Genomic DNA, 27,020 nt, shown 5'->3' with positions numbered 1-27,020 from the left:
CCAGAGGTCCTGAGTTCAATTCCCAGCAACCACATGGTGGCTCACAACCATTTGTAATGGGATCTGATGCCCTCTTCTGGTGTGTCTGAAGACAGTGACAGTGTACATATACATAAATAAATAAACATCTAAAAAATAATAAAAAGAAAAAAAGAAAAGAAAGGATTTGCCTTTGGATTAGGAAGCAGGAAGACCATTCACTCACCCCGGGCACTAAGCTGAGCGTCTCCACGCTACGGTGATTTATGTGTCTAGACACAACTTTGAGTTGTAAAACTCCATCTCTGCTGTCTTTTGTGGAGCAATGGCTTCAGAGGCACAAGGCAGTGGCGGGGAGGTGTTGCTCAACCTGTGTTTGTGGAGTAAATAAATGAATGAAGATTGCCACACTCCGGGTGTCACAATTGTCGGAGGGGATGCGTTTTACCAATTGAGTAACTCCCTAAAGAGGGGAACATGGTGTTTATATGCAGATGCTGAGAGAGAGAGAGAGAGAAAGAGAGAGAGAGAGAGAGAGAGAACTGGGAACCCTGGTCAGGAGTGACATCGGGACCTCGGAGTGACATCGGGACCTCGGAGTGACATCGGGACCTCGGACTTCCATTGAAAGTGGCCTCAGCTACTCATACCCCTCTCCCCTGTCCCTAGTTCAGTATCTAGAAAGGCCAAAGGAACACCAGAGACCCAGAAGACCGCGATCAATATTTGTTCAAAGTGTGAATGGCTGAAGGCAAGGGAAGGGGTGTGTTCTGACAGTTCGTTCTCGGTTTTCCTGCCAACCACACCCCAGCAGACACTCCCCTCTCCCGTAAAGGATAAAGGCTCTCCCCATCAAGCCCTGTAGGAAAGGAGCCAGCCCCTGGCCTGTTGCTCAGAAGGGCTGTGGTAGCCGAGAGCCATGCCGAGGTACACGGTGCACGTGCGTGGGGAATGGCTGGCGGTGCCCTGCCAGGACGCGAAGCTCACCGTGGGCTGGCTGGGCCGCGAGGCTGTGCGGCGCTACATGAAGAACAAACCGGACAACGGTGGCTTCACCTCGGTGGATGAAGTGAAATTCCTTGTGCGCCGGTGCAAGGGCCTGGGCCTGCTAGACAACGAGGACCTGCTGCAGGTGGCCTTGGAGGACAATGAGTTCGTAGAAGTGGGTGAGTGGCCTGTCCTCAGGGGAATAGAGTGAACCGCCTTGGTGTGTCCTGGAGGTGGTCACCCTCGTGTCAGGGAACACGATGAGAAAAGTACGCTCGAGCACTTGTCCTGGGCGAGCCGGAAGCTAAGCTTTACCCCTGGCTTTTCCCCAGCCTCCGATAGATGGATAGATGGATAGATGGAGGGAGGCAGGTCACAGAGACAGTCTGGACTTGAACCCAAGGCTGCAGATTAGAGTCCCTTGCAATTACAGAACCCCTCTGTAAGTGACTGCCACAGCCGAGATGGGAGCTGGTTAAAACCAGTCTTTCTCTTACATCACGGAAGCAGGCTACCTTTCTGCTTTTTGCTTTCCTGTGTAAAGACGCTTAGAGCATGGGGAAAACGTAGGGAGTTGTGGTCTAGCGGCCGTTGCTCTGAAATGCAAGCTCAGTACATGGGGGTGCAGGGGGAGGGTCTGACAGTCTGACACGTGCTCTAATGTGACACCCTGTGACCTGAAAGACCCCCTCCCCTCCTTCTTGTTTCAGTCATTGAAGGGGATGTAATGTCTCCTGATTTCATTCCATCCCAGCCAGAAGGAGTTTTCCTGTATCCTTTCGGCATCCGCTTTGGTCAGCGCTGGGGGGATGGTCCTGACACGGTGGGGCGGGGACCTTTCTATACAGCTAGTATGTTCCTTTACCTGGCTTTAGATACAGCAAATACCGGGAGCCTGAAAAGGTAAGCTGCAAGCCATTTTTCATTTTTTTCTTTTATTTTTTTATTTACATTGCAAATGATTTCCCCTTTTCTGGGTCCCCACTCCCCGCAAGTCCCATAAGCCCTTCTCCATCCCCCTATTCTTCCATCCACCCCTTCCCACTTCCCTGTTCTGGAATTCCCCTATACTCTTGCACTGAGTCTTTCCAGAACCAGGGGCCACTCCTCCATTCTTTTTGGACATCATTTAATTTGTGGATTATGTCCTGGGTATTCAAAGTTTCTAGGCTAATATCCACTTATCAGTGAGTGCATACCATGATTGATCTTTTGAGACTGGGTTACCTCACTTAGTATGATGTTCTCCAGCTCCATCCATTTGTCTAAGAATTTCATGAATTCATTGTTTCTAATGGCTGAATAGTACTCCATTGTGTAAATATACCACATTTTTTGTATCCATTCCTCCGTTGAAGGACATCTAGGTTCTTTCCAGCTTCTGGCTACGACAAATAGGGCTGTATGAACATAGTGGAGCATGCGTCCTTATTGCATGCTGAAGAATCCTCTGGATATATGCCCAGTAGTGGTATAACAGGGTCCTCAGGAAGTGACATGCCCAGTTTTCTGAGGAACCGCCAGACTGATTTCCAAAGTGGTTGCACCATCTTGCAACCCCACCAGCAGTGGAGGAGTGTTCCTCTTTCTCCACATCCTCGCCAGCACCTGCTGTCTCCTGAGTTTTTGACCTTAGCCATTCTGACTGGTGTGAGGTGAAATTTCAGGGTTGTTTTGATTTGCATTTCCCTAATGATTAATGATGTTGAACATTTCTTAAGGTGTTTCTCAGCTCTCTGAAGTTCTTCATGTGAAAATTCTTTGTTTAGCTCCGTACCCCACTTTTTCTTTTAGTGGGGAAAGTGAAGTCCTGTCATGTCCGGAGTACGCCCCCTCCCACCCCCCACACCCCTCCTCTTTAAGGAGGAGGAGGAGGGTTTACCTGAGTGAACATTACAGTAAAGACCGGTTTCATCCAGCTCAGAGTGGTACTACCAGGAGCCTGGTCTCTGCTGTTCGGACTTTTCTTGCCCAGTGTTCTGTTTTTTTTTTTTTTTTTTTTTTTTTTTTTTTTTTTTTTTAAATTGTCATAGTCTTTATTAGACAAGGAAGAAGCTGCCAAACACAGCTCTAGAACACGCCTCAGTTCGGACAGTAGTGTCGATCATGTCTCCAAATTTTCTCAGGATGTCTCCCATCTCTCAAAACATCTCACTCCGTGATGGAGGTCCAGTTACAATATTAGTATTGGGTCAGAAACTTTTAAGCCTCTCATTTTCCTGGCTTGAGTAGGGTCTCTTGAAGTCACAAGTATTCAAAATGTGAAAGGCCACTATTACACACTTGCTGATATTTCGGTGACCTTTTCTGGACCAAATCTTTAGCTTCCTGGGATCCCTAAAGATGAAGCACTTCTCTCTAAAATTTATAGTTTGTAATAAGAGAACACTTTTTGATTATAGATGTAAGTTCAGTTTTCTGACAGGGGCATAAAAGTGGGCTAGTCCTTTTACTACATTTTTGAAGACCATTTGGGTTTTGTTGTTGTTGTTTTTGTTTTTGTTTTTTGTTGTTGTTGTTGTTGCCCAGTGTTCTTGTAAGCTGATCACGTTCTTAATTGGCACATCAATGCCTCAGACGATAGTAAACTATCTTTGGGGTCAGGTGGTATCCAAGGCTCCTCCTTCAAAGCCCCTCCCACTCACTGAAATTCACCCCTCTTGTGCAGTACATTGACCTAGATGGGGACAGTCTGACCACGGAGGATCTGGTCAACCTGGGCAAGGGACGTTACAAGATAAAGGTACGTGGGGGAGGGCAGGAAGGACAGTGCTCTTCCGTTCCCCCTGGATGTGGAAGACTTTCACAGGCTCATTCCTGGTCAATGTCCTCCTAGCTCACTCCAATTGCTGAGAAGAAAGTGCAACAGTCCAGAGAAGTCATCGACAGCATCATAAAAGAAAGAACAGGTATCCTAGTCTCTCTCGGGATGTCCTAACGTTGCTTTGATGAACAAACATAGGAATAAAACCCCTGTGGCATCTAATCACAAGGGTGACTGGTTTTATTTATTTATTTTTTTTCCACTACAGTTGTTTACGGCATCACCACAGGTTTTGGAAAATTTGCCAGAACAGTAATCCCTGCCAATAAGCTACAGTAAGTTTCACATGAAGATGCTCACAACCCCACCCCTACCTGCCCCCACTTCAAGGTTTGGCTCCCATGAAAATCATTCACAATTTTTTTTTTTAAAAAGCACATTGACATTTGTTGAGAGTCCACTTCAGACCTGTGGTTTTCAACCTTTCCAACTCTGCGACCCTTTCATTCAGTTCCTCACGTTGCAGTGACCTCCAACCATAACATTATTTTCATTGCAAGTTCATAATGGTAATTTTGCTACAGTTATAAATCGTAGCGCATGATACCCTGATATGTGAACCCCCCAAATCATCTAATTCTGTGTGTACCCCCAAAGGGCTTGTGACCTAGAGGTTGAGAATCCCTGCTTTTGATCAAGCTGTGGGTAACAAATTCTCACACAGCCCCGGAAGGCAGCCTAGCTTGTCCTTGATGGACAGTGTGAGGCCCAGGTTGATGTGTACCAAACTCATCATGAGAGAACAGGACCTACTGTGTGTCCTTTCCCTGCATGTGGCAGTCATCAAAAGTCTTCCCTGTTGTTCCCTTTATATTCCCAGCTGAGAGAGCATGTTCCCTCCCCCCACCACACCCCCACCCCTGAGGATCTAAGAGGATTCTCATCTTTCTCTTCCAGGGAGCTTCAGGTCAACTTAGTCCGGTCCCATTCTTCAGGTAAATTGTTCCTGGGATTGGGTGCCTCCCAAACCATGCTAACTCATGTTGTTGACGGGTGTTGTGTGAGTGAGTCCCATGCTACCGGTCACATCAGCTGGCGAGCTCCAAATGCATCCCAAGGGCTGGATGCTAGGGACCCAGGAGTGTGAGCAAGGTATCACACCAGACCAATCTTCTGCTGCAGCTGAGAAAGCAGAATGAGCCCTGTGGAAGGATAGAGTCCCAGCCTACGCAGAGACCGGTGCATTTAGGGGAGAAAATGAACATTGGCACTGTGGGCAGGAGCTAGATAGGTTGAGCCCTGGGCCCATCACACTGAAGGAGCCTGTGCCAAGGCCTCTCTGCAGTATTCTGAAGCTGTTTAGGCAGGTGAGGGTCCCTGAAGGACTCTCTAAGGAAGGAGTTGAGGAGAACCTGGGCCTCTAGCTTGGTCCAGACAAGGCTTTGAGAAGCAAGACAGGCGACAGGGAGCACCATCCACCCAGCTTCAGAAAGCCAGGGGAAGACTGGCAAGGAGGGGAAAGAGCAGAAGGATGGGGGAGGGGCAGGCAGGAGCTGGAGAAGGATTTATTTATTTATTTATCTCAAAGAAAAAAATGACAATTCTGCTTTGTAGGTGTTGGGAAACCGCTCAGTCCTGAGAGGTGCCGGATGCTATTGGCTTTGAGGATCAACGTCTTAGCCAAAGGATACAGTGGGATTTCCTTGGAGACCCTGAAACAAGTTATTGAAGTATTTAATGGTAAGGCAACGTATCCAGAGTCTGGCCTTTCAGAGAAGTTGGCTACCCACCACAAGGTAGACTTGGATGGCTAGATGCTCAGATTACAAAGGAAACAATCAAGATGAGTATAAAACCAGTACGGCAAGACAGATAACCAGTTGGCAATCAGGTAGCAAGAATTGGAAGCTTTCATTGTTTCCATAAAGGGCAGGCCATCTGGTAGCTTTGATCTAACGTTTAAGATAAGCATGCGCCCTACCACGCTTACGCCTTTAAGTTCAGGTCTATGCAGAGCTTCTAGTCAGAGGTTCCCGTCTACAATCAGGGACTCACCGATTCATCCATGAACATAACTCCTGCATGATGTCCATCCCTAAGACAATGGTTCCAGTTGGCATCCGGGAATCTGAAGTCGTAAAGTTCCCCAGATGAGGGACAAGTTGCATTAGCATGCAGAAATCTAACTCTGTGAAAAGGTAGGGTCAGAAGTGTGTCAAGGTTAATAATTGACCTAGTCATGAAGCCATTGTGGGATAAGACACGATGCAGCTGAACTCGGTCCTTAAAGCGGGAGGTGAGATTCGCAAGGCTGGGGAAGCTGTCCCTTCACACAGCTGAGGACAAAACATCAGGTCACTGGGCTGATGACACAGGTCATCAGGTCAGGGTTCCTTGGGGAAAAGGAATGGGAAAAGAAACAAAGTTTCTTGAAGTTATCCAGAGAAGATCAAATACTTGAGTTGCTATGCGGCAGGACTCATAGATGTGACATGGTGGCCAGGGAAGGGTACGACCTATAGGCTACACTAGGGAGGTCTACACAGATCCACAGTGATCCCAGTACAGTACACAGTGATCTGCCAGCTCCACTCCACCACAAGCCTCAAACCCAAGACAGTAGCTCTCCAGTCCAGTCTTGAGCTCACCACTGCTCTGACAGATGAGTTTAAGGCATCTCTGGGACCCTGCTGCTCGGAGAATTTCCCAGGACAGCTACAGTCTGGAAGCAGGTCTGTGGTCGGCAGTGATGTGTCTAACTGATGTTACTTGGCGACAGCTAGGGAAATATGAACACCATCATCAGGGCTTTAATTTTAGGAAACAGAAGCCTCTGTTTTGGGGTAACGTTTTGGGGGGAAACTTCTTTTAAAAAAAGTACATGCTCATGTATAAATAGTGATAGTGTATGGGGTGGTAACTGAATGACTGAAGACAGGCAGAGCAGCAGAGAGACAGAGACAGAAAGACAGAGAGAGACACAGACAGAGCAGAGACAGAGAGACAGACACAGAGATAGAAACAGAGACAGAGAGATTCAGAGAGACACACAGAGACAGACACAGAGAATGCATGCTTTGTCTATGAATTCACTGCCCTTAAAGAATTTCTCTAGTAATACCTTGGTGAGGGCCGCATTTCTAGAATGGTCCATGGTTTTGGGGTTTATTTTTTTTAAGTAACTGTTTACACATTTCTAAGCATGCTCCAATGGCTTTCAATGACTCTTTATAATCTGATCATGTGAATGTCCCTTAATTCTGTACTTTGATGATTTCTGTCTTTTTGGTCTTATAAACCAGGACATGACGATCAGCAGCTATTTTATAATTGTGTTTCTGAGACATTTCTAGACTTCCGAGCACTGTGTCCTTCCCTCGGGATGCCTGCCCCCTACCCATGTGACCCCACGCGCACGTCCTCCCCTTCCTTTTTTTCTCCTTCTCATTTCCTCCCTTCCTGAGTTCCTTCCTCTTTTCTTCTCTTTCATAATAAATAGCTCAGCTGCTTCTTTGGGTGGGGGATGATTTTTGAGACAGGGTTTCACTGTGTAGTCGTTGCTGTTCTGGAAGTTCTTCAAGGCCAGGACCAGGCTGGCCTCGAATTTGCAGAGATCCACCTGCCTTCACCTCCCCAAAATTCCAGGACTTAAGGAGGGTGTCACCTCTGCCTGGCTTAGCTGGTTCTCTTAAGCCTTGCTTGTATCCGAGAAATTATCACTCTTGGGTATTTGTGCTACAAAACGACTCTACACTCTGTTGGAAGTGAGGGCTGACTTCACAGGCAACACAAAGATAACCGAAATGGCGTGCGCACTCTTGAGGTAACTGCTGCCTACTTCTCTCGCAGCCTCCTGCCTGTCCTATGTTCCAGAGAAAGGAACTGTGGGTGCCAGCGGAGACCTTGCCCCTCTTTCTCACCTTGCTCTGGGGCTCATTGGAGAAGGAAAGATGTGGTCCCCGAAGAGTGGCTGGGCCGATGCTAAATATGTAAGTCTCACACGGAAGAGCTCCAACCCTAGCGATCCTCCTCTGTGCAGCCCCGGAGACTCCAGCGGACTGTTTTGTCTCCTTATCTTTCCGCAACGCAAGCCTAGGAGTCAAGCTAACAAAGGGTGCTTACTGGCTTCCACGGTCACCTGCCAGCATCCTAGATAAGTGGATGCAGCAGGGAAAGTATAATTGCTAAGTTTTAATTTCGGGAATGTAGTCTGTAGTCTGCACTCACAAGACTGCTGGTGTCTACCACGGAGGTCCCACTGGGTCACGATTGTATTTGGGGGCTTACGTTACAGGTGCAGCGTTGTGAAAGGCAGCGCTTGTTCCGTGGCCTCTAGAAAGCACCATGCTTTCCTTCAGAAGGCCGTGCTTTATGCAAAGCTTTTAATGTTTTCCTCATGTACTGATGCCAACTGAGTACGCCACAGCATCATTCCCAGTGCCCTTTATGAGTCAAGGTACCACTGATGAGAGGTACCCTAACTGTAAGGGAAAGAGACAGAGGACCAAGGAGGAAGGAGGGACTAGATTATCCTTTGGGGGACCTGGTTTCCAGTCATCCTTCTCCCATGCAGTCCATCTTGATTCCATCTCTGTGGACAATGTTTCTGCAACCACCTTTAAACGGCAGCCAGCCTGACCTTGGTTAACCGCAAATCCAAACACTTCCTCCTTGACCTTCCAGCATTTCCCTCAGCTACAGGATAAAGTTCAGACATAATGTGGTCTCAAGAGTGTTATTTCCCAGCCTTTACTCCCAGCACGGAGGAGGCAGAGGCAGGCGAGTCTCTAAGTTCAATGCCTGCCTGGTCTATAAAGCGAGTTCCAGGACAGCCAATGCTGCAAATAGAAGAAAGTGATTCCCCCAGTCCCTCCTCCCCCCGGGTTCTCCACGGCAGAAATTTGAATTAGCCTGCTTGCTGAGTGTGCTCTGGGCTGAGCAGATGACCCAGTGCTTTGTTTCCATTTTTTTTTTTGTCTTCTGAGAACTCCGCTAGGAATCTGCCCTCTCTGCTCCTCTAATCCTTTCAGGCCACCCACACACATGTGGTTACTTTTTAGTTGTTTTCAGTATCTGCCCTCGAGCACTATTTAACAGCCTGGTTGCCCTGAGCATGGGGGTCTCTACTCTTCTGACCCTCAAGCCCAGCCTGTTATCCTGCAGTGAGAGGTACCCAGACCTGGAGAAATGGACAGAGTGAAGGACACCTGTCTGTCTTTCTCCTACTTTAGCTCCCCCTACCAGGAGAACCACAATTTAGCAATACCTTTTACTTATTACTTACTTATTTATTTATTTATTTATTTATTTATTTATTTTTGGTGTTTTGGATTTGGTTTTTTCAAGACAGGGTTTCTCTGTATAGCCCAGGCTGACCTGGAACTCACAAGACCAGGATGGCCTTGAACTCAAAAATTCGCCTGCCTCTGCCTCCCAGAGTGCTGGGATTACAGGCGTGCGCCACCACCGCCCGGCTTTACTTATTACTATTATATAAGAGAAAGAACATCTGCCCCTTTCCTCTTGGGATGCTGGCTCAACCTCGACCTCATTGAGAGGACTCATAATTTCCTCCTCACTGGGGCGCACACATTTGCCACTCAAGCCTTGCCCCCAGTGACAGAAGATTCAGGAATAAGGGCAGAGGACTATTTGGGGGAGGGGCCAAAGATTTAGAAGCAAGTGGACAGCCAGCCCTGAGCCCAGCCTGACCTGAGAGTAGGTATATCTGCATGAGTCTCAAAGCTTGAGGTCCAATACAAAGGAATTTGAAAGCAAAATTTGTTGTGTAGGTAATCAAGTCCTTGGTTTAAGGGTCTAAAAGTTACTAAGTCTGCTTTCAAACTAAACAGGGGTAGATGCTGGCTCTGAGAACCTGGTTAGAACAAGTCTGTGTACGCTTAATCTTTTTAAACTTGGGAACTGAAAGTATTTCACTGGGCTCCATATGAAATCAAAAAATAAGCTGGTATGTCCAGTAATAACAATGTACATGTGTTTATTCAACAGGTCCTAGAAGCCCACGGATTGAAACCAATTGTCCTGAAACCAAAAGAAGTAAGTCAAGAAAAACTTGTTTGTGTTAACGAATCTTTACATATGCGCTGTTTTCACCCTTAGCACCAGCCTCACCGATTCCTTAATCTAAATGTAGCTTACGTGTTGATTGATTGACAGCTGCTCACTGAAGAAAGGGCTCCTCTGTGAGCATTTAAGATTAGTCATGCTCCCTGAGAGTTCTCTAAGACATAAACTTCAATTATAGTTTTCAAGAGAGCTTGATGAGATATGCTCATTCAAGGCCCTCTAAGACGCTCTCAGCCACAGGTTTGGACCAGGATATTCTTAGGATGCCTTGTCTATGGGGGGGTGAGAGGTTAGTAAACAACATAGAGGGCTGAAGATGCTACACACACTGCACCACGGGGCCACAGGGCTGCCTTGGCAGGGGAACAATAGGAAAGGAAGGGTTGGTGATTCCAGACACGATGTTAATTAACTTTTGAAAACGCACAGACACCCGACTCAGCCGGGCTAGTTTCTCTCCCGCAAAAGCAGAAGATACCAAATGTGTTTATCTGCGGGCTCGTTACAGTGAGAACAGTAGGAAACTTTGCCCCCATTCGCCCACAGGGCCTGGCACTCATCAACGGGACACAGATGATCACTTCCCTGGGCTGCGAAGCCCTGGAGCGAGCCAGCGCCATTGCCCGGCAAGCCGATATTGTGGCCGCCTTGACCCTTGAGGTGCTGAAGGGCACCACCAAAGCCTTCGATACCGGTCAGCGGGTTCTCTTTGGTTACTCATTCAACTGGGGCGAGTCGGTTGACAGTTTTAGGCACGGAGGTGGAGGGCGTGGGCAGCAGGGAAGAGCGAGAAGACCCAGGCACCCCTAGTAGACCCGGGACTGCCACAGGCTCAACTGAGCTCCGTCAGTGTCCGGTAACAATTATACGCTGAAGGCAGACATTGACCTGGAAAGTTCAGCGACCTGCTCCAGGTCCCCCAGTGATCTGGCATGCTACACTAGGTTTTAGGAGTCAGTTTGTAAGACTTGAGACTCCAGTGGAAGGGGTTGAAGAGAGATCAGTTGGGGGAAGATCTTGTTAAGGAAGAAGGACCTAAATTCAACCCCAGAACTGATTTTTTAAAAATCGGACTTGGCAGTATGTCTGGTTTGTACACCCAGAGCTCAGGGGATAAAGGCAAAAATATCCCGGGGGCAAGCTAGCAACGTTGATGAGTTTTGAGCCAATGAGAGTCTCTGTCTCAAAATGAAAAAAATAAAGGAGGAAAGATGGAGAACACCTAAGGAATGACATCTGCACTTTCTCCGACTTCCTTATATCTACACCAGGCACCCAATTCATGTGCTTACACATGTGCAGACCGCAGACAGAGACAGATACACACACACACACACACACACACACACACACACACACACACACACACAGAGAGAGAGAGAGAGAGAGAGAGAGAGAGAGAGAGAGAGAAGTTAGGATTGCTCTGATAAGAAAGTTGGGAAGGCAAAAATGATATAAGTATTTGTATCTTATCTAGATACAATTGATGAATGGAGTTAATAATGACTCCATGTTAATGATAAACAGAACAGAAAATGTCCAAAAATGACTCAGAATAATTAAGCCACTATGCATGCTCCCCGTTGTCTTCTGTCCAGTTCCTTTAAGAGTGGACCCGGAGTCTTCTTGACTGACGTTTCTAGGGTACTCTGTGGACTGTTAGCACCACAACATGTTCAATAGAGACAATCAAGTAGTTAAGGGAAAATTTGCCTTAGGATGTTCTGCATGATAGGCGGGAACCCCCGGGACTTCAGAGGGCTTGGCCAGCTTGGTGGACATTCCTCCACCCTCCGTGGTCCATTCTAAGGTCTGAATTGGCCAGACTTGTTTGCCTGCTTCCATTCCAGACATCCACGCCGTCCGGCCTCACCGAGGTCAAATTGAAGTTGCCTTTCGGTTCCGGTCCCTCCTGGACTCAGATCACCACCCATCAGAAATTGCAGGTCTGTCTGGATGAGTTTATTTGAGCGGGCTCCCTGGCGCTGTGTGCCCTGGAGAGATCGGTAATGTGTTTCTTGCTTTCTTTCCCCTGCCCCTCCTTGTACAGAAAGTCACAGGTTCTGTGAGCGTGTTCAGGACGCGTACACCTTACGCTGCTGTCCACAGGTAAAGCCAAGAAACAGGGAGACCAACAAAAGCGCTTTCCCAATAAATCATAGGGGTAAAAAAAAAACCCCAGATCATGTCATGACTGAATGCAATCTAAATATCTTGATTGCTACTGTTAAAAATAGTAGTAGGCTTCCACGTCTCCAGTTACTGTCACTTTCTTACTGGGTCGGTCAGCCTCCTGGTTCTTGACCTCCTGTGTTGATAGACCACAACAGTTGAGTAGCATTGAAGAGTCTTTCTGGCTCCTCTGTGAGGGAAAGACAATCAGCCTAGGAACTTTTCTACTGGAAAGTTCCATCCTGTCTTTCAGAATTCAAGTGAAGCTTACCTTATCTGCATTTTACGATCAAGTACAGTCATACATGAGTCTCTAACACAACTTTAATTAAGAAATGGGTGTAGCTTTTTTGCATGATCTGACTGATGAGAGATTACAGTCATCTCAAGAAATGATTTGTTAGTCAAGTTCTGGTAGAGAGAATAGAAGGGTGTTTTCCCAAAGGTAAACACGCTCATTTTTACATGACTCAACAAGTCTTATTTAAGTACCTTATTAAACAATGGTTCAAAAACATCTACGGGAAAGAATTGCCAAACGAACTGAGCCGCTAGAGTAAGTCCTGGCTTAAGAGCCCCGGGGTATTCTAAGAACCATCACGGGCTCCAGATGACAGGGATCCATTATCAGTGTCTTCCAAATATTAATTCACTGAATTTTCCAACAGTGAAGTTGGTGCTTTCTCCCACTTTGCAGTCAGGACCTGATGAACAGGGTTCAGAATCCTCTGTGTCCAAGATCACACCACTAGATCATTATCTCCTGGACTTCCGGGAGAACCCCTTAAGTGTACCATGGCTTTCCCAGGGCAAGGTGCAGGGTGTCTACTTGTGAGCATCTTCAGTATGGCTTTTTATGCTGCAAGGCCGTCATCCCCTTGACGGCTACCATCTGTGTGATCTCTGTGACTCATGCCCAAGAGATGCTAAGCATCTCTTTCTATCAGCAGTAAGGTGGCTTCCATTGTCTGCATTCCAAATCTGTTTCTGTTTCAACCCGAAACCTACCTTGCCCGCATCCCATCACTGGTACAGAAGTGAGATTCTTTGTGGCTAGAGCTGACACTTTTTCCCTGTATCACAATGTTGAGCATATTAGTCTAAACTATATTTTGTATTTATTTTAACGTATTTATTCTAGCTTGTTTCACTGAGAACTTTCATCAGTTGTCTTCATGTCCTAAGTATAAGCCAGTTATACTTTTTATGACCATAACTGCAAAGCAGTTACAAGGAAAAGCGTGAAGACAGTCTCTTGCAAGATATTAGCATCTTTTTATTGGATATTAATCATATGTCTTATTTTGATTGTGCTTTTAGGTCCACGGTGTGGTGAACGATACGATAGCCTTTGTAAAGGACATCATCACTACAGAACTGAACAGTGCCACAGACAATCCTGTATCTTTTCAGTGTTCTATGCATTTGCAGTGCTCTCCAGGTGGCTGTGATAGGATCTGCTTACTCAATCCTCCTTAAAGCGTCTGTGTCGAGTTATTCTGTTTCATAGTTAGACGAGTTAATCTCCCAGGCTGAGCACTTGGGCGGCTGCTTCTAGGTCAGAGTCAGACCTGTGACCCTCCTCTTAGATTCTGAGCCTTACATGCTGTTCTTTCAAGACCGGCCCATAAAAGATGAAAGGACCACTTTCAACGTTTGTGGGTATCAGTTCTTGAAGCCCCTGGCAGGAAACCCACTGTTGAGGCTGTGATTAGCATCTCATAGGCTGGTCTTCAGTTCTGCAGCCTGGTACTAGCGACGCGGGAGGCCTTAAGCAGAAAATGCCGTGCTAACCCTTCAAAGTGTTTCCGGTGAGGTTAAGGCTTCAGGTTCCTTTCTGACGAGGGAGGGCTTGACGCAGGTTGCCGTTTATGTTTCTGCACACTCGGTAAGAATGCCTTCATTCTCTGTAGAGGGAGGGGTTACTTCACAGGATCACTTTCCCCCAGAGAGTCTGGTTTTTCTTTCTTTGAAGCTGAGATGATTAGTCAGGGTACAGTCCTCACAGAGACATTGCTGCCTGGGGAAACAGGCAGCCCTCTCAGGAACCCTATCTTCCCATTCTACAGCTGCCTCCATGCTGAACCCTGGAGGGATGGCTGAGGGAGGCTGAGAGAGCGACTCCCAGCCTGGGCTGAGCTGAAGGCTTGTTCTCACAGGAGGTTTGAGTGTGTTTATCCTGTCAGCCTATCTCAGGATTTCATTTTATGTTCTCTAGGATTGCTCCATGGTAATCCTTGGAATGCAGAATGCCCCACACATCCTTACGCCACCGCACTCCCCTGAAGGAACAGCGGTTTTCTTGCAGGTTGTGTAGTCTTAGCTCACGAGTTTGTTCTAGAACAGAACAATTTTATACCCACACAGTTAGACCTTAAAGGGTGACTCAAAGGTTAGAAGGAAGAGGATTAACAGAAACTTCCTGCACAGGGATGATAGTTTACTATTTATTTTTCCACAGCCATAAATTCAGCCCAAAGTCCTCTACTTTCTTAATTAAAAGTCTCTCGGTTTGTGTAATCCTGAGTGAGTGCCTGTAGCACTGATGTTGCCAGAGGGAACAGGTTCCTGGTGTTCCCCTGCACCTAGCCTTAGGGAAGATGGAAGTTGCTGAAATTTAATGACCAACAGAATTGGGAAACTAGAGGCTGATACATGTTCAGTTTCTAAATTAGAGCAGCAATCAGTCCGTGCAGGGATTAGGAGGGCAGAGGGAAGAGAGCGTGTCTGGGAGGGAGTGGAGAACACTCCTCCCATAGCAAAAATCTTTGTATGTGCAAATCCCTTTGATCCTCAAGGATTCTTCCGGTATATGTTAACTCCTCCCTAGTTTGCCTAATACAATGTAAACACTAGATAAGTAGTTGTTTGTTGTGTTATTTAGGGAATAATGACAGCACTTAGGGTAGACACAATGTTTTGTCTGAGCATTGTCATTCAGAGGTTAGCTGGTACCACAAATGCAATCTCTGGTGATGAATAGCTCAAAGTATTGTTGATAAAACCCAGAGAGAGAGAGAGCATTAGCTTTTGGAACCAGGAAGGGGGACTTGTTACTTTCTTTGCCCTCGTGCCTGTTGGCCTAAGCAATGTGTGTAATGGATTGGAACTCTCTCTGGTGGCAATCACACGCTGTGAGTCCAAAGTTCCCTCCAGCTGAAGTGGGTCTGTAGGACCTGTTGGCTGCCAACTGTTGTTGAAGGCTGATGCAGGCACTCAAAGAACAGAGTGGGAAAACAGCCCCAGCATTGAATATTTTCGACATTTGGATGTTACATTTATTTAACAGCTTCTTCTGTGGAGCACAGGTTTACATCTACACGGATGAAATAGAATTTGACTCCAAACAGGTGGTTTGAGTTCATAGTTGTTTTTTTTTTGTTTTGTTTTGTTTTGTTTGTTTGTTTGTTTGATTTTTTTGAGACAGGGTTTCTCTGTATAGCCTTGGCTATCCTGGAACTCACTCTGTAGAATTTGACTCCAAACAGGTGGTTTGAGTTCATAGTTGATTTTTTTTTGTTGTTTTTTTGTTTGTTTGTTTTTTGATTTTTTTTTGAGACAGGGTTTCTCTGTATAGCCTTGGCTATCCTGGAACTCACTCTGTAGACCAGGCTGGCCTTGAACTCAGAAATCTGCCTGTCTCTGCCTCCCACATACTGGGATTAAAGGCGTTTGCCACCACTGCCAGTTCATAGTTTTAGCTTTTGACTAAAAGTGTTAAGTTCACAGACTATAAAAGTTACAGTTGTTAACATCTCCGATCTCAAGAGAAAACATTTCACGCCCCATGCTTTTTGGTCCCAATTACACGGACACAATTTGCCTTCAATGTATGGGTGTGTGTGTGTGTGTGTGTGTGTGTGTGTTTGTGTTCCTTTATGTCAGTGGTTCTCAACCTTCCTAATGCTGTGACCCTTTAATGCAGTTCCTCATGTTGTGGTGACCCCCAACCATAAAATGATTTTTGTTGCTCCTTCATAACTGTAAGGCTGCTACTGTTATGAATTTTAATATAAATATCTGCGTTTTCCAATGGTCTTTGGGGGTTGTGACCCACAGATTGAGAAACACTGTTTTATTTTTAACAACTGCTTAAGGGAAGACTTGTTCTTTCCTCTATATCTATACAATGAAAGTCACTTCAATACTAAAAGTAAGCTAACGGGGACAGGAACTACCTGTGAAGTGGCCAGCGATGTTACATTTAAGCCTTAACCTGTTACAAAAGATGGTCTTTGCCAGTCGAGGGGAGACAATTTCAGGAGGAAACTTCCACGGTGAATACCCAGCCAAAGTAAGCTTTCTAAACATGCTCCCGACCCTGAAAGTGCATTCCAGTGCAGGCTGGCTAAACTGAGGCCTTCTTCTAGGCCCTGGATTATTTGGCCATTGGCGTCCACGAACTTGCGGCAATTAGTGAAAGAAGAATCGAAAGGCTGTGTAATCCTTCCCTCAGTGAGCTGCCCGCCTTCCTGGTAGCTGAAGGAGGTCTCAATTCTGGATTCATGATAGCCCACTGCACAGCAGCAGCCCTGGGTAAGGTCACTACCTTAGTCAGAACACAAGCCTTGGAAGGAGCCCTGATGTTTCTCCATTTTGATGTGTATCCTATCTCTTGTACCTAAGGTAGCTAGCAGGTTGACTCTTAACATTTTTTTAGCGAAAAGAAAACCGAAACAATGTAATACTGGAAGCTGTATCAGTGGGACAGTCAGGCATAGATGGACAATTACCCCAGAGAGAAATCTGGCATTGCGTTAACCTTCATCAATATAGCTTTTCTTCTAAAAGGGCACAGGGGTGGCATGGAGGTGCTGGGGGAGTAGTGTTGGGGAGATCGGGAGACAGATGATATAGCTGATGGCAAACTGAATGGTTAAATTTGGAGACATTCTATCAGATCTACTATCCACTAAAAGATTAAGATATTCTCGAAACATATAAAATATACTTCCAAGAAGCAATATGCCTCCTGGACAGAGCTTCAGTGCAGCTGATTTCTGATTGGACATTCCCCAGGGCTTCGTCAGAGGGATGCCTGCCACAGAGTTAGTGCCAGTAGCCTTCCTTATTTCTCCTCATTTCTTCATAACAGGGCAGATCTCAAACACAGGCATGTTGATACCCAATTTTGTATGCTCACTCCAGTTTTTTTTTTTATCACCACTACCATCATCATCATCTAAGAACTTTATTAACAAGTACTTTCAGTTTGTTGATTTAAAAGAAAATCAAGCAGTAAACTTGTTACAAGTTTAAAAAAAATCTCAACCAGATATGAAACAATGTAAAAAAAAAAATATCTGATGGCATCTAGAGAAAAACCAGGCATTGAAACAAAACAAAAATGAACTAAGCAACAACAGCAGCAAAGCCTATATTTGTCATTACCAAAAGGAGATGTCTTTAGGTAAAAGTAATAAAAAAAAAAACCCAAACAAACAAAAAATAACAGAAAACCAAAAACCAGCATGCTTCATAGACAATGCAGATAGTTCTTATCGTATTTGGCCAATGGTAACACAAGCAAGCAAACAAAAAAACAAATAACAGGTCCTTAAGGTCTCCAGCCCCCATCTTCTTCCTTGCTGTCGTTGGGATGGCAGCCTTATTCTGTTCATTTTCCCCTTGTTGGATGTCTAAGCTGGCTAATGGAGTTAATCACCTAGAAGCCGGCATTCATTCCAGCCCGCACTGCTTTGCACTAACAGAAGAATCCTCCTCGGCTGGTGAATAGCCTGCATGCATCTCTCTGTCATCTTGTGGTTTAAGTTCCTCTGGGTATAGAGTTGTAACTGAAGTTGCAACACCTTGACGTGACTGATGATCTTGGGGCTCATCTCGGTGAGGCTGCTTACCCTCAGCAATGGTGTTGTCTCTGGGGAGGGGGGCTGCCACAGAATCATGGCCTGTAACCTTAAACACTCTCTCTCTCTCTCTCTCTCTCTCTCTCTCTCTCTCTCTCTCTCTCTCGTCTACCTTGCTGTCTTGTACTTCATCTGCCAGCACTCTCTATCTAGCCTCCCTTCCCGGGAGGGTAAGAATAGGGTGCTCCCAGCATGCAGAAAGGAGAAACCTCTGTCTAGAACAGGCTGGGTGTTCTTAGGCCCTCAGTCTCTCCGCAAGACTCATTACTCTGGTAATCCTGCTGGTAACTTGTTGGAGGACCTCTGCTACACAGAGAGTGTGTACAAGGGATGTAATAGGCTAGATGTGTACTGCCTTGGGCTCAAACTCCACCAGGACCTGTAGCATCTCCTGCCTCTGCACATCTTTCTTGATGCCATTCCTCTTGATGAGAACCATATCCTTTTTTTTTTACAATGAAGCACTGTCCATCCCAGGCAGGTGCTGGGTATATAAGGCTGGGTGGGGTCCCAGCCTCAGTGTTGTCGGTTGCTGTGATGGTGGCTGGGACACACTGCAACAGTTGTGGCTTCTCCCAGTTGTGATGGCCACACACAGTAGGCTGCTGGGGTAGTGGGGGCTCCTCAGGGCTCTCTGGGGTCTACTCTCTGCTCCTGCCACCGATTGATATCAAGAATCTTGTGTTTGCCCTAAAATAGAGTGGGCAGATTCAACACATAAAAATGTAGGATGCCAAGTTCTATTTGAATTATTTAGGACCTACTTGTGCTAAAAACCAAACCAAACCACCACCTTCATTACCACCAACAAAAAAAAATTCCCAACCAACATTGTTTTTGTTTGTTTATTTTTTGTTTTTTGTTTTTGGGTTATTATTATTATTATTATTATCATTATTATTTTATTTAGAAGTCCCAATTTAGCTGAGCACAGTGTATTTTCTTTAACCATCCTACCTCAAAGGACTAGGTTACGTGATGGTTAATTAAAAGCATCCCATGGAGCCGGGTGGTGGTGGCATACTTCCTTTATTCCAGCACTGGAGAGGCAAAGGCAGGTGGATCTCTGTGAGTTCGAGGCCAGCCTGGTCTACAGAGTTCTAGGACAGAGAAATCCTGTCTCTAAAACCCGGATCTGCCATTTATAACTGCGCTAACAAGCTTCCTCATCCTGTGACTTCCGTAGCTCCCTGCTGCTCAGAGGACACAATGGCATCGGTCCCTAACAGGGTGGTCCTGTGGGGTAAATGAACTAACTATACATATAAAGTCTTGGCGCTCTGCCAGCAACATGAGCACTAACTAAACAGTAGTGTCTATTCAATAATATTATCTCTTCCATGGAGAACTCAGAGGTAGACCAAGTTGACCTGGAACTTGTAGAGATTCCCCTGCCTCTGTCTTCCCAGTGCTGGATTGACTGCATGCAGCATCATACCCAGAAATATATTCTCAAGCCTTTCCCCACTTGAGTTTCTCACTAAAACTCAATACAATCGGCCAAGAAAGAACCAATAAGTTCACCTTCTTCTCTGGATCAGTATCCTCTGTTGGCGCCCTCCATTGTCTCTGAATTACATCTTTAGCACAGAGACTTTCTACTTGATGGTGGAGCAATAGTAATTGATTTCTAGAGGAAATGAAGACCCTTGAGAAGATTGACTTGGCTGACTACAACCTTATAAGTTACCCATCGATGATGGCGTTCTTATTGGAAATGCTCCTTCCCTTATCGATCCAGTCCTTTACCATTTTGGTAATCGTTGGTTTGTATTTTCTATAAAGGTTCTGGTCAGGAACCCTTGGGATACAATCTTTAGTGGCTGAACCTGAGAGATCTTGTATTAACCAGGACAAGATGATCACCCTAGTTTAAAGCTGGATCCTGGCAGGGTAGGATACCTTACACCAGTGGATCTCAACCTTCCTCATGCTGTGACCCTTCAATACAGTTCCTCATGTTATGGTGACCTCCCCTCCAACCATAAAATTATTTCCATTGCTACATCAGAACTGTTATTTTGCTACTGTTCTGAATTGTAATGTAAATCTGGGTTTTCCAACGGTTTTAGGGGACCCTTTTGAAACTGTTGAGAGCTCCTGCTGCCTTAGATCACAGAAAGAAGAGGAGCTTTTTTCTAGGTCAGCACAAGAGGAGAAAAGACTTCAAGTTTGACCTTTCCTATTGTCTAGAGCTGGGGCCAAGGAACTTGGGAATTTCAGTCTTCTTCCCTAAGGTGTAGCACCTCAGGTCAACAATTTAGCACCATCACATGGGAGTTTATTAAAGCAGTGGGAACTTGAAGCCCATCTCAAACTCAGTATCTGCACTGTAGCAAGATTATTGACTGATGTGGAAACTCAGGCTTGAGAGACCCCAGTATGAATGCCCCTCACTTCTCAGATATCTCTGGTTACCTGAGTTACCTGGTTATCTGGTTAGCTATTGTTCAAACCAAGAACGCCTACTTGCATGGTGTTAGAACCAACCGCCTCATCGACTCAGTCTTGCCCAAGAGCTACAAGCTCAGCCTTGGTTCTCAGTGCTGTCCCTAAATTCTAATCTGGTTCTTCCCTCAAAGTAAGCAAATCATCTTGAGTATCTGGACTTATCAGTCATAGTCCACCCCGCCCTTCCCCCACCCTTCTTCCCAGCATTGCTAAATGCATCTAGTATTTATGGCATGGTTTTATAACAGAAGCATTTCCACATTTTTCATGTTCATCTTATCTCAGAACTCACCAGGATTTTGAGATCTTTCTGGGATAATATTGACCTGTGTGTTTTTCCCCTGTGACTCAGCACCAGCTAGTTCTTGGGTTATGGTCACGAACCCCTGGAGACTTTGGGGGAACCCTGTGCTATTTTGGCAGGGTTTCCCTTTAGGGATGCTGAGTTACTTGTCTCTTGCAGTGTCTGAGAGCAAGGCTCTGTGCCACCCTTCATCTGTGGACTCGCTCTCTACCAGTGCTGCCACGGAGGACCACGTCTCCATGGGAGGATGGGCAGCCAGGAAGGCCCTCAGGGTCGTCGAGCATGTGGAACAAGGTAAAGCCAGCTGTGGGAGGTGGGCCTCATTCGCAAACTAGCTTTCTGGGTCTTTCAAGAAATAGAATCACTGCCTGCAGAATCAGTATTCTCTGGAGACTCATTTGGAATGCTGGTCCTCTGGCCCCTCCCAGAAATGCTAGGGAGGAGAGGGGAGTGTGGCAAAAGTGCTTTCTAGGCAATGCTGTCTGTCTCTGAAGATTAAGAACTAAGGAGCTATGCAGAGATCATCTGGCTCTCTATATAGTCTTACTTCCAATGCGGTGGGTTTTTGCTTAATATTCAAAAGCGGTGAGAATTGGGTCACTAACTCTCACTAGCATCACCCTGACTCAAAAGCTCAAAGTTTCACCTCCCTCTTTTTTTGTTTTCCCAAGTTACTTCCGAACAAATCTCCACGTTGTCCATACATAATTGGTCACTTCAGTGTGCGTGGTTTTGGGGATGGAGAGATGGCTCAGTGACTAAGAGCATAGAACACTCTTGGGGTTTTGTTTGTTTTGTTTTGTTTTTAAGATTTATTTATTTTTTATTTATATGAGTACACTGCAGCTGTCTTCAGATGCACACTAGAAGAAGGAATCAGATTGTGTTATGGATGGCTGTGAGACACCAAGTGGTTGCTGGGAATTGAACTCAGGACCCCTGGAAGAGCAGTCAGTGCTCTTAACCTCTGAGCCATCTCTCCAGCCCCATATAACGCTCTTGTAGAGAAGCTAAATCCGGTTACTAGAATCCATGTTGGGTGCGACTGCCTATAACTCCACCTCCAGAGGTATCTACCACCTCTGGCCTCCACAGGTCCTGGCACTCACGCATGCACAGGTTCACGTGTGAGCACACATTCACACAGGCACACACTATTAAAAGTATATAATTATTAAAAACAAATATTTTCTTGAAATTATAATTTCCTTTCCTCCTTCCAAACCCTCTTATACCCCTCATTTCTCTTTCAAGTTTATATTTTCCTTTTGTATTGTTATTACCTTCACATCTGTCTATGCGTGTGTGTATATACACATATGTATTCCTAAGTAGATCCCTACAGGTCTGTATAACATCACTTCCATCTGTGTTTTCAGGCTGTTTGGTGTTGCATGGGCGGTTGGTGGGCTCTTCCCTGGGGAAGACTTATTTGTCCAGCTCTGAGCATTCTTAGTTGCCCGTAGTTCTTTGTGTGGGCTTTCCCCCATCTGTGTTAACACATGTATCCGTGTCATCCTCATTCAGCTCATGTGATAAAAGCTTTCCTCCTGGCCAGGATACCATACCACACCCCACAGAAATAAACAGCTGGGGCCTGGTATCAGCTCCAAACACAAATTCAAAAGCTCCCGGCTGCAGCACCTCAGTCTTCCGGATGGGATTGTTCCTGGCCCCTGTTTTAAATTCCGGTGTCATGATTCTCAGCCTCTCTTCATCTAGAACCACCCTGGGCCCCACTGGTTTCCCGCTGGCTTTTGACTCGGCAGGTCACCAGACTTGTTCTTCCATAGGGAGACTGGCCTCTGGGTTTTCTGGTAGCTTCCTTGTGATCCCACTTAGACTCCCCCCCCCCTTTGCCCTAAGCATTTCTGATGTAGTGACATTGATTCCAAAGATGTAGTGAGATTTAGGTTCGCCCTGCTGTCAGAGATATATCACTGGGAGAGTTGCACTAGGACACCCTCTCTCTGCCTTCCCAATTGCTGTTTATCTTTGTTGACAGTGCAATAGCACTCCATTAGATAGAGTCTCCCTGAGTCCGTGAGCTGTCACAGAATTACCCAGGTCCTGTCCCATGAGGAAAGAACAACATAGTGAAAGATAATGTGAGTTGAGGATTGTTTTTTTTTTTCCTATAGGCAGCTATTTTCATATATAATTCACCTCAGCCCTCCAAAGCATATAGTTCAATGGTTTCAGCTTATTCCCTGAATTGAGCAACCCAAGGTCTTAGACCATTTTCATCAATGTGTCCCCCATCCCCACCTCAAACCCTGAAGTCTTCAGTTCATCACACCCCACCTTTCCTATACCCTCCCCCAACCCCTGTCTTAGGCAACCACTATTTTAGGTCCTCATAGATTTGTCTATCGCAGGCCTTTCACGTCAGCGGAATCCCACGCTGTGTGTGTATTTCTTTCATCTGGTTTCTTTTACCGAGCACGTTGTTTTCAGGGCTCGTCGGTGCGTTAGCGTGTTACCACCGGGTTTGTTCTCCTCTGCTTGTCCTGAGCAACACTCTATGCAGCTACTCTCTGCTCTCCCAGTGGAAGGACTGGTTTGCTCGTGCATGTTGGCTGCTAGGCAATAGCTTTTATGGGGATGAGGGTTTTCGTTTGTCTGGACTGGAATTGTTGGTTCATATAGTAGCTTCCCACCCACCTTTACAGGGAGCTGGAGATGGTTCTCTGCAGTGGGTGCAGAATGCTGCGTGCCTACTGGCAAAATCTAAAGACATCCATTTCTCCACATCCACAGCAGGACTTGTTATTTGTCTAGCATAGTGCTTATCTGAATGTCCACACATCGAATGGGTCTCCACCGAAGCCATAGCCTTGAGAAACCTCAAAGAGGTCCTCTTCTCTAGTCCCATATCTTCTATCTGGCTCATGAGGACACCAAGAGCATCTTCCAAACACACCAGATCAAGCCCATCCCCTACTTCTGATTAATCTGTGCGGTTGCTGCGCATTGCAAAACAGAGTGAGCATCTGCAGATGTATTAGCACCACACCTTGCCCCATTTGAGAACTTGCCAATCACTTTCCAGCACTCAAAACCACATTGACCTCATTCTTTAGTCTTGCAAGCCTGGCAAGATCTGACATCAGCCTTCCACTGCCCCTTCTCCTGTGCCCTCGCTATCCTGGAAGCACAATAATGGCCCACATTGCCAAGAAACATGTCTGCAGCTCTGACTCCGGACATCTCTGTTTCCTTCTTCACCTCTCCATGTAGCTGCTCCAAGTTCTCACACATCTTCCTCATCCTCCGCTAAGGCAGTACCTGGTGGGTTTTTTTTTTCCTTCTTATTTTTGTTTTGTTCTGTTGTGGGAGCACTCAGTGCCTCTGACACAGCCAGTCTTGTCTGTCTTTCCACAATGGCAAGAATCTCTCCTGTCTTGATGGCATCACGTAGATGGGCCTGGGTCAGGTTTATTGCTCAGATATTTGCACGGCAGTAAAGACGGCATCATCTGTCTAGATGGTTGCCTAGCGCTCAGTGTTGTCCTCTCTGTTTGTAAAATGGAAGGAGACTCAGCCACAAACTAATGAGCTCTATTACAAACATGACCATTTGATTACAAATGGTCAGCAAATGCTTCCAGATTTCGGGATCCAAGAGACATGAGCCTGCCTATCAACAAGTGCACTGAGAATCCTTGCTCAAGTAAGCAGCGTAGGAGTGTGGGAAGTGTAGAAAGGTTTGAAGTCATTAACAAAATGCTGAAGGCCAAGGCTATGGGAGGTAAAGGCAGAATCTGATTAAATCTGAAGGGACTGGAAAAGGCTCCTCAAAGGAGAACCCAAGATTAAGACAAGAATAACATATGGCGCTGGGCGGTGGTGGCACATGCCTGTAATCCCAGCACTCTGGGAGGCAGAGGCAGACGGATTTCTGAGTTCGAGGCCAGCCTGGTCTACAGAGTGAGTTCCAGGACAGTCAGGGCTATACAGAGAAACCCTGTCTCGAAAAAAACCAAAAAACCAAAAAAAAAAAAACAAACCAAAAAAACAAAAACAAAAACATATGGCCAACTCAGAGAGAGAGAGAGAGAGAGAGAGAGAGAAATGAATTACTGTTATGAGGGAAAGGGAAGAGATGTGGAAAAAGTGAGTTACTCTGGGATGCATTGTAACAAAGATGTGGACATCCAAGAGCAGATGTCAGAGCCTGGGGAGAAACCACTGGATGAGGTCAGTGCTCTGTGTGTAGAGGTCACTGGAGGTGTCTAGGGGCATGAGGTGCAGAAGTATGGCCTTGTTGAAACTAGGAATGACAGAGGACCTGAAGTACAATAGCTGACTGGAAGAAGGAAGGGAACTGGGTCAAAGGGAAGGCCTGCGAGGTGGAGCTGAGGGAGAGGTGTGAAGTCGATATGAGCCTTTTCTAGAGACAGGGTCATGCATTTAAATTAGCATTTAACTATGGTAGGTTAAAAGCACTTGACATGTTTACAATGCATCTGAGTAACACACACTTGTAGTATAGCTAAAGAGCGCTGGGATTTACTTGCTTAAGATACTTTCTTATTACTTCCGGGTCATTTTTTTAATACAGTATATTCCGATCACTGTTTCCCCTCTGATCATGGTTTTCCCTCTTCCATCTCCTACCAGACCCTCCCCCAATCATCCAACAACAAACACCTTCTTTCTCTCTCCCTAGAAAACAGAGGGGCCAGTGAAACAAATAAATACAAAGCAAACACGCATAGAAGCAAAAAAAAAAAAAAAAAAAAAAAAAGAAAAGAAAAAGAGACAAAGCATAAACCCCACATTCACACACAGGCAGATAGACACATACAGAAAACCCATGAAAACACAAGCTGGGCTTCACCAATGCTATTGCGTTTAGTCTGTGTCTGGCTGGGTGTCTTCTGCTGGGCACAGGCCTCCCTTAAGTGTAGTGTGTATAACCCACGAGTTTCCTTTGAAGAAAACTAAGTTTTCCTTTGCAAGCAGTTGTTGTTTGGAGATCACTCCTGGGTCCACTTCCTCTTTCCATTCTGGGATTCCATCTGGCTTGAACCAGTGGTGCAGGCCCTGGGCATACTGCCACAGTCTCTCTCTCTCTCTCTCTCTCTCTCTCTCTCTCTCTCTCTCTCTCTCTCTCTGTGTGTGTGTGTGTGTGTGTGTGTCCTGTTGTATCTGGAAGGCACTGTGTTCTTAGTGTCTTCCACCTCCACTGGCTCTTACAATCTTTTTACCTTCTCTTCTGCATAGATCCCCGAGGCCTAGGGTGTAGGGAAGATCCAGGAAGACACCTGATTTAGGTCTGAGTGTTCAAAGCGCTGTCCAGCTGTGGATGGAACTATATTTGTTCCCATCTACATCAGGAGGAATCTTCTCTGATGATATCCAAGCGAGACATTGACCTACGAGTACAGCACAATGTCATTAGGAGTCATTTTATGGCTGGGTTCTTTCATCAGAATAGTGGCATTTGGTTTTTCTCTAGGCCTATCTAGTCTCAGGTTCTTGGCTACCTGAGCAGTGTCTGGCCTTGGGTTTCATCTCATAGAGTGGGTCTTAAATCCAATCAGATAGCGGCTGGTTGCTCCCACGACTTCTGTGCCACTGCGCGCCAGTGTATCTTGCAGGCAGGTCACCATTGCAGACAGAGGGATTTGTTCCTGAGTTAGTGTTTAGCTTTCTCATCTAGTAGTATACAGAGTACCTTCCAGTCCCATGAATACTAGTCCACAGGGGTGAAGGTTCCAGCGAGGTACCAGCTCAACAACTCTGTGCTCAATGAGATGTATAGGTGTTGTCTGTTTGTGGAGAGCTAGCCTGAGCTGTTTGGAGGATTCTATGGGACTCCTTTTGGCTAACAACTTGACTAGATGTAATACTTCACTTTGTGGTGTAAGAAGTCCAGTCATGGCATTGTCTCCCCTGCTATTTGATGAGTCCATTTATATTTATTTCATACATGTACAGGTTTTAAGAATCTTCTGTTGAACTCGGTTTCCTTAAGACCTTTCAAATGGCCCTTCGTGTTTTCTGAGCCTTCCTGTATTTTCTCTCTCCCTTTCCCTTCTCTGTTTAATCTTCCCATTGCAGCCTTCCCAGCCCGTCTCTCAATAGCTATACATTCTATTTCTCTTACCTTAGAACTGCCTCCTCCTCCTCCTCTTTCTCCTCCTCCTCCTCTGCCTCCAGTCCCTTATTCTATACTTAACTTCTGTGGTTACACAGACAGTAGCACCCCTATCAAAGGCTTAAAAGCTGACATGCTTTGGATAATTTTAACCCACATGAATTTTACTTAAATGAAGAAATTAGTCCTAAAACTAGAGGGTATTGCCGTGATTCCCCAGGCATGGCCAATGTACTTGAACGGCAGATTGCACAGTTAGGGTAGCCCTTGGGCTTGCTTTCAAAGGAGTGCTGTATAAAAAGC

General features: G+C 45.9%; 1 protein-coding gene across 1 annotated transcript in view; it reads left to right on the top strand.

Annotated features, from left to right (window-relative positions):
* Positions 1–541: 541 nt before the first annotated feature.
* Hal (histidine ammonia-lyase) overlaps positions 542–27,020 on the top strand; it is a 31,155-nt gene continuing 4,676 nt past the window's right edge. Inside the window, exons 1-17 of the mRNA XM_052165755.1 lie at positions 542–1,145; positions 1,677–1,737; positions 1,842–1,869; positions 3,635–3,709; positions 3,803–3,875; positions 3,999–4,065; positions 4,688–4,725; positions 5,345–5,470; positions 7,580–7,719; positions 9,740–9,787; positions 10,364–10,511; positions 11,668–11,763; positions 11,868–11,926; positions 13,310–13,390; positions 16,218–16,283; positions 16,360–16,525; positions 20,771–20,905. Coding sequence (XP_052021715.1) covers positions 899–1,145; positions 1,677–1,737; positions 1,842–1,869; positions 3,635–3,709; positions 3,803–3,875; positions 3,999–4,065; positions 4,688–4,725; positions 5,345–5,470; positions 7,580–7,719; positions 9,740–9,787; positions 10,364–10,511; positions 11,668–11,763; positions 11,868–11,926; positions 13,310–13,390; positions 16,218–16,283; positions 16,360–16,525; positions 20,771–20,905 — 1,654 coding nt within the window. The 5' untranslated portion in view covers positions 542–898. The remainder of the gene's footprint in view (positions 1,146–1,676; positions 1,738–1,841; positions 1,870–3,634; positions 3,710–3,802; positions 3,876–3,998; positions 4,066–4,687; positions 4,726–5,344; positions 5,471–7,579; positions 7,720–9,739; positions 9,788–10,363; positions 10,512–11,667; positions 11,764–11,867; positions 11,927–13,309; positions 13,391–16,217; positions 16,284–16,359; positions 16,526–20,770; positions 20,906–27,020) is intronic.

This window comes from Apodemus sylvaticus, chromosome 20 (assembly GCF_947179515.1).
Source record: "Apodemus sylvaticus chromosome 20, mApoSyl1.1, whole genome shotgun sequence".
Taxonomy (NCBI): domain Eukaryota; kingdom Metazoa; phylum Chordata; class Mammalia; order Rodentia; family Muridae; genus Apodemus; species Apodemus sylvaticus.
This window is presented reverse-complemented; position numbering and strand designations above follow the sequence as displayed.